The sequence below is a fragment of the Brachycentrus maculatus genome, unplaced genomic scaffold, assembly GCF_059751285.1.
Source record: "Brachycentrus maculatus isolate JH-2025_06_01 unplaced genomic scaffold, ASM5975128v1 h1tg000810l, whole genome shotgun sequence".
Classification (NCBI taxonomy): Eukaryota; Metazoa; Arthropoda; class Insecta; order Trichoptera; family Brachycentridae; genus Brachycentrus; species Brachycentrus maculatus.
In genome coordinates, this window is record NW_028281538.1 from 21,141 (window position 1) to 33,957 (window position 12,817).

General features: G+C 28.9%; 1 protein-coding gene across 1 annotated transcript in view; it reads left to right on the forward strand.

Moving 5' to 3' along the window:
* Window positions 1–3,425: 3,425 nt before the first annotated feature.
* LOC148300159 (lachesin-like) overlaps window positions 3,426–12,817 on the forward strand; it is a gene marked incomplete at its 5' end in the record, with an annotated part of 31,045 nt that continues 21,653 nt past the window's right edge. Inside the window, one exon of the mRNA XM_088275170.1 lies at window positions 3,426–3,586. Within this exon, the coding sequence (XP_088131296.1) occupies window positions 3,426–3,586 (161 nt within the window). The remainder of the gene's footprint in view (window positions 3,587–12,817) is intronic.

Consider the following 12,817-nt stretch of genomic DNA (forward strand, 5'->3'; position numbering starts at 1 on the left):
AATCGAATTAATTTTTAATTGCAAATTTTTTGGACCATAGATGTTGGCCATTATATTTAATAAAAACAAAATAAGTTTTCGAATAATGCATGGTTTAAAAAATAAAGTAAGAGTTGACTAAGAGAAAGGAAAATAATTAATTTTGTAAAAATTGACTGACCTGTTCAGTTGATTTGCTTGTAGAAATATTTGTAGATCTTTCGGTAACAAAATGAGCACTTTTTACAATACAAGATGATACACATACACACTCACATTGAAATGATAGTGATAGGGTCAAATGAACCTTATTTCTCAGGCTTACTTCCCCAACCAAAGACACGTGAACACTGGTAAACACTGACCGCTAACTTGTTGTTGTTGAGGGTATTTTCGGGAAAGGTTAATGAGAGGAAGGGTGGCAATACTCTGTGATAGGCCTCATCAAAAGTAAATAAGTATGCATGTAAAAAAATATATATTTCGCTCACTCTTTCAACTACGTCATATATAAAAAAACATAATTTTTCAGGAGATCATTTTTAAATTTAAACAAATAGTAAAATGTAATAAGAATAAATAGCCACGTATTGAACTTTTTACTGTGCAACAGATTTTTTTAAGGCAAAACCTGAATGTTTTTTCTCCATTTAAAAAATATTTGGTATACTTAAAAAAATAATTAAACTGTACCTTTTCTTCAAAATGCAAAAAAAACACCTTCTGCCTTATAGCGGGTAAATATTACGTTAAAAATATGCCGCTTTTGCTGGGATATAGTACATTTTCTGGGCACTCCAAAAACACGCACTGAAACTGAAACTGATTTATATATAAGTATGTATATATATATATATATATATATATATATATATATATATATATATATATATATATATATATATATATATATATATATATATATGTATATATATATATATATATATATATATATATATATATATATATATATATATATATATATATATATATATATATATATATATATATATATATATAAATATATATATATATATATATATATATATATATATATATATATATATATATATATATATATATATATATATATATATATATATATATATATATATATATATATGTATACAACGAATTTAAAAACGAAGATATAAAAAAGAAATATAAGGCTAAACTGGGGATAGTTGAAAAGATTAAGAAGAGTTCTTTAAGGTGGTATGGAGATGTGGAGCAAATGGAAAACGAGAGAATGGCCAAGAAAACATTTGTGGCAAATGTGAGCGGTAGAACAGAACGAATACGGCCGAAGAAGACTTGGCATGATCAGATTAATCAGATCATAAAATCTGGTCACGTAAAAAGTCTGAGTAATCGGAGGGCATGTATGACTAATGTATGAATGTGAAGGAAGCAAGAAGTGTATATCAGGACAGACGAGTGTGACATTACATCCTCTCTGCCTACCCCTGCGGGGAAACGAAGTGATGGTAGTAGTTGTAGTAGTTGTAGTAGCAGTAGTATAAATGTTCGATGAACACGTCAATTAAGACTATAAATTCTTCGTCATTAAAAATATAAGTGTTCGTATCATGGAAAAACTTATGCCTGGACGCGTGAACTCACCGCCTTAGTACACCATTGATCATGTACGCTTTGTCAATGTATCCGAAACTCAATTAATAAGACCATTAAAGCCATAGCAGGTTGTATACAGTCCCCGACGTACACATATCGCTCACTCCTTTCAAGAACGTCATAAATAAAATATCGTCAATTTTCAGTTGTACATGAACGGAATACCCAGAAAATGTACTTTATCCCAGCAAAAGAGGCGTATTTTAATCTTGATACTAACCCGCTACAGGGCAAAAACTTTTTGCATTTTTGCATTTGAAGAAAAGGTATTGTTTAATTTTTTTTTTAAATATACTTAATATTTCTCAAATGGAGAAAAACCCTTCAGATTCTACCAAAAAATATTTGTTGCCCAGTAAAAAGTTCAAAAAGTTCAAAAATGTTTATTTTTAATACATTGTGTTATATTTTAAAACTTTAAAAACTTTTTCCTGAAAAATCAAGTTTTTTTAGTTTATGACGTTGTTGAAAGGAATGAGCGAAATGTTGAAAATACAACACGAAAAACACACGGACAAACATTTATAAAGAAAATAATGTATGTACCTAAGTATTTATTTTTCTAAAAAAACTTGATACAGGCTTTAAAATGGTACTTTAAATCCATACACATACATTTATTGTCAAAATACCCTTATTTTTATTTTTAAACGTTTTTGTGTGGGGAGGGTTATGTTTTTATACATGAATATAACCTATTCCTCTCGCCTCACAGATTTCATAATATCTTGTTTTATTTACTTTTCTTTCTAAATACGTTCTATTTTCGGGGTCATATTGTAATACGTATAAGACCTTAAAAGGGATACATCAAAAGTAATCGATGTACCTACTGATAAGGATATGTATGTGCACAAGAAATATTTTTTTTTTATAAAAATGTGAAACAAAGTAATAAGTATATTTTATATTTTAAAAGCATTGTTGACTTTGTGGTATGGTACCATTTGTATTTTTATATCTGAAGAACATTATTTAAATAAATCAACGGATATAGAAATTTTACATGTAAATGTCTTTATTAAGATAATATAGAAAAATTAGAAATAAGCAAAGTAATTAATAAAGACTCACCCATAATAAATAACCAATTTAAGTTAACTTCAAGTCCACTTTTAAAAATATTCCCATTGTCATTCATTTGTCATCTTTCTTTATTTCAAAATTTTATTTTTGAACTAATGTCAGACTGTAATAACTTCATTTTACAACATTTTGAGTGTGTCCAAATGCTTGTTCACAAATTTGGACCATCTCCAATTAAAGTAGTATTTTTCATATTATTTTTTGACATCTCATCAAAGATGAAGAAGAATATGGAAGTCATCTCACGAATAGCTGTCACTAGTGAAGTTCTAGTGATTCAAGAACAAGGTTTCTAAATTGGTTCATATATATAGAACTTCCAAGAATTTGAGTAGTGTGGTTGTCAATAATGGGTAGAATTGTTGAATGTTACACGTGTGTAAAGTGATCACTTAAACCAGCATATGACGGTCGTCAGCTTCCATATTCTTCTTCATCTTTGATGAGATGTCAAAAAATAATATCATTTTAATGACCTTTTTATTACGAAACCGGTAGTCACGAATTAGTGTTTATTAAGTGGTATTACACAAAGTGAACGATGAATGATAAGGAGAGTGTTAAATTAATGAGTTGTTATCAGAGTTGCTCGCAATGTTTTTGATGGAAAAGAGCAGCTTACAAATACCCCATGTAAAGTATCTTTTAGTCACAGATTTAATTATTGAACAAAATAACTTAAATTTAATATCAAAGCCACCAATTACCTTCATTGTTTTTTTCAGTTGACGTCAGACCAACTAGTAGTGGGGGCATCACGTCAGCATCAACTGTGACGTCAGGAGAAATAGACCCTGACTTTGTTGGACCTCTACAAAACGTCACCGTCGCAGTGGGCAGAGAAGCTGTCCTCAGCTGTTCTGTTACAGACCTTGGATCATATAGGGTAAGAGTACTTGCTTCACTTGTATATATAATATTAAATTAAAAATATTTTTTGTAATATCGTAAATAGCTCCTAAGTGGAGAAAAATGTCCGCATCCATGGTTAGCTACCGTGCCGGATATCCCGGGCTCAATTTGCAGCAGGGGGGGCAAAAACTTCAGTGATTTTACACTGTAATTAATATTACCCACATCATTTAATATTACACTGATAATTATACATATATCCCCTTTAAGTGTTTTTGCACTGTTATTAATATTACCCACTCCATCTAATATTAATCTGAAGCGCAGGAGTGATCATATTGCCTTTACGTAAGTAACGATCAAGAACAAACTGCGGTAATACGATGCAGTGCCCTATTCACTATTGAGTGAAGATAAGGGCAACATAATAGATGAAGTCAACGGCCCCTGTGTAAAGTACTCTATTTGAAAATATGTTACTTTACAGAATAGAGCTCAGAAGATTTTTTCAACACACTTATTTTTATTAATTAATTAAGCAGTATCAAACATTCAAAAACACAATAAAATAATATATTTATTGACTTGGCGTTTAATTTGTAGAACTCCATTTTAATTAATGTATTAATTTTAAATCAAACACAGATTTTTTGAGTCTACTAAGTTGTATTTTATTAACAAAAAACACATAAAAAATTATATTTTGACAATTGTTTCGCCTTGTTAGGGCATTATCAAACGAATGTGAAGATCAAATGGACTACGGTCCTTATGTAGCTATACAATTCTATGTGACAGTTTTAACATGTGCAGTAATAATTTATGGGAGATAACATGTGCAGAAATATTCAGGAAACCGACATTTACTGACACGACAATACACGCCACATCAATGCACCCATGGTCTCATAAACTAGCAGCATATCACTCCATGATACATAGATTAGTAAACGTACCCTTAGATAAAATAGCATATCAAAAAGAATTAAATACAATTAAATGCATAGCAGAAAATAATGGATTCAGAGAAAAGACCGTTAATAAAATAATGAACCAAAAAATATATAAACATAATATTAATTTAATTTATCCTCACATCCATAACCAATTGATAAACAAATTTGCTTGCATACAATTCTCAGGTACAATATCTTTCTAATGATAAGTTTCTAATGTTTTGAAACAACATAGAATAAAAGTGGCATTCAAAACAAACAATAATAACGGATCAATCTTAAAAAACTCGAAGGACAAATTTAATATTTAAAAAAACAACGGAATTTACAAATTAGAATGTAATGATTGCAATGCAATTTACGTAGGACAAACTGGACGCTCTTTCTTAACTAGATATTCAGAGCACGTAAGATCTTACAAAAATAAAAAAACTAGACTCTCAATTTGCCAACCATTTAAATGAAAATAACCATAAAATTCATGTCTCAAATAAACCAATTCCATTACATATTGAAAGCAAAGGTAGAAAAATGAATATATTAGAGCAATTAGAAATAAATAAATATGTAAACAATCCTAATTTTAAAATCATTAATGAACAAACCAACCTTATATCTTCACCACTGCTAAACATATTTAAATAGACTATTATTACTCTCTATGTAAACGCTTGCATGATGCGTTATTGTTAAACTAATAATTATATCTACATATGTAAATTCTTTCTTAAAATAAAAATAAAAATTTCCATGTCTAGTAATAATTATATCTACATATGCAATTAATTATATCTACATACATGAATTCTTTCTTAAAATAAAAATAAAAATTGCCATGTCAATAAATTCTCCCTTCCCCGAAAATAAATATAAGGGTACATACCTACATCCCCCACTACTTAATGAACAAACTAACCTTAGGTCTTCACTATTGCTAAATGTATTTAAATAGACTATTACTGTACATTATCTCTCTCTATGTAAACGCTTGCACGATGCGTTATTGATAATCTAATAATTACATCTACATATAAAATTTCTTAAAAATAATATTACCAACAATTGTATTAAAATCTCTAAAATATGGCCAATAAATTCTTCCCTTCCCAGAAAACAAATATAAGGGTACATACCTACATCCCCCATTAGCGACTGTTGTCTCCCATAAATTATTACTGCACATGTTAAAACTGTCACATAGAATTGTATAGCTACATAAGGACCGTAGTCCATTTGATCTTCACATTCGTTTGATAATGCCCTAACAAGGCGAAACAATTGTCACAATATAATTTTTTATGTGTTTTTTGTTAATAAAATACAACTTAGTAGACTCAAAAAATCTGTGTTTGATTTAAAATTAATACATAAAATAAAATAATATATTAAATCGTTTTAAAACTTTATGCTTTGTCAAAATTAAGTACTTAGGGTTTTAGGAGTTTAGTTCATTTCGAAAATTCGATGTAGATAGCGTCTTATACGCCTGAAATCTAGGCATAATTAATTTTTTATATATTTTTTGTTTATTTATATTTGTAGATAACGGTCAGTTGATAACGTACACCAAACATCTCAAAATTGACAAAAATGTTACAGCACTTTACGTAGGGCACGTCGAAGTGGAGCGAAACCCAAAATTTGCCATGAAAAATTTCGACAGAATCAAAATACTGGAATGTATGCCAACAATTACTGTCTCATTTCGATCGTTTATCACATGTATTGTTTGGCCGAAGTATCTCGGAACTATTACCAGAGCCAAGTTTAAGCAATAAATAAACATGAAATTCTAAATATACATCTCTGGTTGAATTGGCTTGAAAGCACCTACATACATGGTAAGCTGAAAATTATAGCATATTATGAGAATACGATCGATTGGCGATAACGTTTTATTGTTTGTATTTTGTATATTAAAAGCTTTGATAACTTTGTGATATGGTAATAATACACTCCTTATCATTCATTGTTTACTTTGTGTAACACCAAAAAAAGTTGTATTTCACAAAGTGAACAATGGATGATAAGGATAGTGTTTTATTGTTTGAACTACATATACTGAAGACGTTACATGTGGCATAAATACATTAATGTTTCAAAAAACGTAAAATTAATTTAAATTACATTTTTGACATCTCATAGAGTTTGGAGGAAGAAGAATTTGGAAGTCAAGGTATTTACAGGGTTTATGACCTATCATAGTCGGTTTAAATGATCACATAACATAGTGCATACGTATATCCACCATTCTACCCATGATATGCAACCATACTACTATTTTTTTTGGAACTCATTCCTAAAAACATAAAATAAGTGGGGAAACCCAGATGTATTAACAAGTATTTGACCGCATACAAAATATTTTGAATAAATTAATATGTACCAGTTATACCCGACCACGCATGGCTGTGATTGAGTTTGGTTAAATGAAAATGAAATAAAAATAGAACGCACACTTAACTTATAATAATAATAAAAAATAAAACTCTTATCCGCACCCCAATGGTGCATAGGGCACTGTGTCATATTAACGCAGTGTTATCTTGATCGTTTACACATGAAGGAAAGGTGATCAGCCCTCCGATTCAGGTACCAGTCGATGGTAATATTGAATAAATATTACAGTGAAAAAATCACTTATATTTATTTTACCCCCCTTGGGAATCGAACCCGGAACCTCCAGAACGGTAGCCGAGCGTGCTGACCATTACACTACGGAGGCGGACATACACTTAACTTAGAGACTTAAGATTTTGAACGAACGAACATTTATATTTTTACATTTCTACCAAAATCCTTTTTTGTGAAAATTTTTTGCCATATCAAGTTACGAACAAAAAGACTTAAAACACTTTTTTGTTAAGAAAATGTATTTAAATAAAATCGCGTGCTAATTTCTTGAAGAAAACTTTTCAGATAGCAAAATGTAGCATTTTGAATGCAACACGAAGGTTTTAAATTTATATTCTGTTTTGTATTAGTGTTTAGTGAAAGAAATATTACTCTGCAAACTTTTTATTACGGCATCAAATTTATTGTTTTTTTTCTTGAATTTTTAAATTTAATACGAAAATAAGGTTCAGGTTGCATATCATTCAAGTTTCTCACAAAGTGATATTTGATTACAATTTTATAATTTGGCAACCATCCAAAAGAGGATGTACGATAAATTGACTCAAGGGTATAATTATTTCCGTGACCCAGCTTGTGATTTCGATTACTCAATTTGTTTTAAAAATCTATTTAATTCATTAGTATGACGATAATCCATTCAAGCCCCAATAAATCCACCTGCATTAAGATTTCAACTTTAAAATAAAAAAAATTGTATTAAAAAAAAAACATATATTTAGTAAAAATATAATTTTTTGACATCTCATCAAAGATGAAGAAGAATATGGAAGTCTTGGCATTTACGGGGCTGTTTTAACTGATAACTTAACGTTTAACATTCAGCAATTGTACCCATTATTGACAATCACACAACTCAAATTCTGGGATGTTCTTTATATATGAACCAATTTTGAAACCTTGTTCTTGAATCACTAGAACTTCACTAGAGACAGCTATCGGTGAGATGTAACGAAGCTTTTTTATTAAGCAGAAAAAAAATTAAATGTGAGGAATGTTTACTAAAAATGTTCAAACATATTTTATTTTGCATATTAAAAGCATTGTAAACATTGTGGTATGGTAATATAATACTCTCCTTACCATTCATCGTTCGCTTTGTATAATACCAAAGTAATTTATTACACAAAGTATAACCAAAGTATTATTTTTAAAGTGGTATTACAGAAAGTGAACGATGAATGATAAGGAGAGTGTTGTATTTTATTTCGCTTTCTTAGACATGTTATGATTAAAAAAATCCTTTTAAAGGAGGGACGTGTCTTCTTTTTTTTTCAGAATGTTTCGAAAATGGGTTAGACAAGTGACATTAAATGTCCCCGACGTACGACAATTTGATTTCTCTTGTTTTTTCTTACAATAAAATTCAAAAAAATTCTCCCGGTTTACCGACATTTCCTTTATACCACTCAAAGAAAACAATTCCTTGTCATCTGTCTCATCAATGATATCAATTTCATCGAAAAATATGGTCTTCAGGTCGACCAAAAATCGCATGTGTTAGACATTTTTTGTAGTTTCGAGTGTGTACATGGTGCTATGGTGGTGAAGGGTAGTATTGTTTGCATGCTGTGTTAGTGATTGTCCTGACGATGAGACGGGTACGTCTCGAAACCGGTAGACATAAAAATCTCGGTGAGTGGTTGTATACTAATATTATTAACATTTTTGTAAAAAAATAAATAAGAAAAAATATGTATGCTGCTACAGTCAATTCCTCAAGTTGTTCTATGATGAGCTAGTTTTCATTTAAATCTCTCACACCTATTTCCAAACCCATACACTTTCAAAAATTCAGTTGGCATAATAATTAGTTATGGTAACCAATTTATTTAAAAATAGTTTTTAGTTACTAAAATAACCTTTTTTAACCTACATATAAATAAAATTTGTTAAAGTCATAGGGTAAATGGCATTTAGGCGACTGCAATTTACGATAAAAAAGATGACTTCAAAATTACTGACTGTCGTTTATTCTTTTGATACACAATTTAAATCATTAAAATATTTTATTTGAATCTTCCTTTAATCGATTTTAACTTTTCAATTGATGTAATTAGCGTATTAAAATAAAATTCAAAAGTGTTTTTTTTTTATTTATAAGACAAATAACAAAGCACCGTTTACGTGAGAATTCACCTTTTTGTATTAATTTTAATTAACATTAATTTTAATATTAAAATGATAAAACTACATGCTTACTTTTTTAATTGAAATAAAAAATCAAAGTTAAATGATTATTTAATTTTATTATGAAATACTGGTTTCACCAACTTAATATTTAATTGAAAATAGATGGATTTTATCAAAGTGACTCAATTTTGAATCAATGAATGAAATGTATTTTCGAATGTCTTCTGACACTTTTGCACCCTACTTATTCGATGATAATTAATTATAGTGTAAATATGTAAAATTCAAGTTATACATTAAAAATTGTTTTTATTGTCATATTTCCACTCAGTTTCCATTCCCTTTTTATGGGGAAGGGATAATACCTGCATAAAATAAAACACGTTTTACACACCTCAATAAATATGATCGCGCTCAGGCTGCCTGGCGCATGCAATTCCTCTGGAGGCATTTGGAATCGGCGTTACAATGGGACAAAATTCTACAAAGAATATGACGTCTCGTATCACGGGTGAAATTTGTTTGCAAGAATAGGGTTACCACATCAAAGAATTATCGGAATTATAAATGATAATAAAGTCACAAACAATTCTAGCTACTGATAAAAAGAATCACAAATATTCCTCTAACATTTTGAGTTTGTGTCAAAATGAGTCCTTTCGTTATTGTTTTGTCAACATATCATAAAATACATTTTACAAGTTTATTTATATATATTAAACGTATTTTCAAAATGAAATAGCTACTTTCAAGCCGAATTAATTTGTATTTATTCAAGATATGTTATGTACTTTCTTAAGTAGTTACTTCTCTTCGTTAAAACCTTAATGTCCATTATTATATCATTTCTTCTATGAGTCATCTCTTTTAATCCACAACTCCTTACCTGGTCCGACTCTCTATGTATTTTTTTATTCAATGATAGTTTGAAAATTTTATGTCAAATAATGATTCAAACAGTTATTATGATTCATACCCTTAAAATATTCTTCTTTTATCTACGACCATTTTCTACCCAATAATCTGAACAATACCTCATGGTTCCAAAATGGACCATTTTTACTAGACATGTTGTTGCTTGAACAAATATAGTACGTTCTTATAATTTCTTTCCTTATCCGTACCCGATGGATAATGCATCGTATTGAAGCAGTGTGATCTTGATCGATAAATACATGAAGGAAAAGTGCAGTATTAAGGTGATTGTTAATTATACGAAGACAAGGTGATCAGTATTTTACTTCGGGTGCAAATCTCGTGTAATATTAAGTAAATATTTCAGTTAGAAATCACTTTATTTTTTCTATCCAATACCTTCAATTCAGTAGCCAACGTATTGACCACTAACAACACTATAGAGTCTGAGAAAATAATAAATATTGTACTTATATATAAGACAAGAAAAAAATAATGATCAAGAAATTTCATAAATAATAATGTGATATGATTTTGTTTTGAATCTGCTCATTTATTTAGATTCCTGATTTGAAAATGAAGATTGGATACCCTATATTACATAGAAACAGGCGAATATGCCTAGAATATGTAGAATACCTTGTCTTTATGATTGCGCCGGCTTCGTGTTGTAAATATTTCGTTTTCGACGTTCTTCCATTTCTATCACATCTCCCTCTATAATACCTCCATTTCATATTCCATTCGTTCGTTTATTTCCAAACCAATTCTTACCGAATTTCATTCCTTTTCTAGTACCTTTATGTCGCATTCACTGTTGAAAAATGAATGTCGTGCCCGCAAATTTGCTTTATTGACCCTATAGTAAAATCCAGCTGTTTTCTTTTAACCATTTTACTTTTCTTATCATGGAATGGTTATTTATGCATGACGGAAACGTATCCACATTTACAGAAATTCTGGAATATATGTAATGTATGTTTTTGTATGAAAATCGAAACCACTCAAATTTTGGGCCCTTTTCGAGATTCAAGTGTTGTTTTATTATACGAAATGGAAATAGGTATCGAAAAAAATCGAAAAATGTTGAAATGGTTATTGTTATTTCTGACTACATCTTGCAAACAGGACAGAATATTGTGTTATTTAAATATGTAGATTGAACTTGAACAAAAAATGAAAATACATTAAAATTTTCGTATTTTAAAAATGTTAATGTATCAAAATGTTCGTATTTTTATACATATGTATTTAATGATTAAAGAAAACACTTCGTTTTTTACCACTTGAGTTTTATTATAGACTATATGTTTCAGAAGTTAAACTTCCATCATTCAGGTCTGTATAATAACTAAAATATAAAATATAAAATTGTTCTATAAATAAGGAGAGGGGAAAGTAAGGGGAAGGGGTTAGTCAAAGAACGGAGTTTGAAAACAAAGGAAAAATGGAGAGCAATGGCGAAGAATTGAAACAATATATTATTTAATAAATTATTACTAGAATTCAGGTTTTTTTGTATTTCTAAATTTTCAAGATAATTCATAATTTGGCCTTTATATAGAACAAGGTGTAATAATTTTAATTTATGAGAGTGAAATGAGTGATTAGTATCTATTATATGATTTGCAAATTCCGAAAAATAATTACTAACAAGACCGCTATGAAACGAAGTGTTTTCTTTAATCATTGTAACATGTCTTACCACAATGTTAATGCCAAAACAATAAATAAAACATATGTTTTTACATTTTCTAAGATAAGTTATTTTATTTACTTTAAAACCCTTAAAATTCACGTTAAAATTCAACTTCGCAATGACAAATCTGTATTAAAAAGTTTTTTAACGACTGTAATTATGTATTCTTTAGCCATTAAGTCAAACAATCATTTGTTTTCGCTCTATACCAAATGAACTTAAAATTAATGTATCAACGTAACTATAATTTATCATCAATTTGCATAGAAAGTTTTTTTATGGTTCCATTCGTACAATAAACGTTGACAGTTGGTTTATTTTTGGTAAAAATAATTTACATCTTTTAAAAAGATATTCAAATAATATCAGACAGAAATGTATCGTTTTCAAAGACACGCAATAACTATGCTGACAAATGAGAAAATTGAAACGATGATAGTTTAAAGATAAGTGACATAACACGATTGATTTTTTTTATGTGATAAATAATCGTTTAGAATTTTCACAGAAAATACACTTTACGCCACTTTATTAGAATTTTCACCAATGTGGAATATTTTTATTGATACCTTATAATAATGCTGCATAAAAGCATTACTTTAACCAGCTTTCAAAAGGTCGAAAGTCGTATAAACTCGTACATATACCTAGCTTTCATATTTTCATCTCAATGACTTATTTATCATTGTTGAGATGTCAATAAAATTAACGAATGATATGGGTTGTATAAATATTTAATTTATGAGGAAAAATGTTCCTTAATTCCAGAATAATAATCAAAATATCCTAAAATGACTATCTCAGATTAATTAAAGATTGACATTATTTTGTCCATAGATATAAATACCCTTTCATAAAAAAATAATTAAACGTCCGAAGAGTGATAAATTAAAATTTATTACAATTTATTATTCGAAGGTAGCACAAT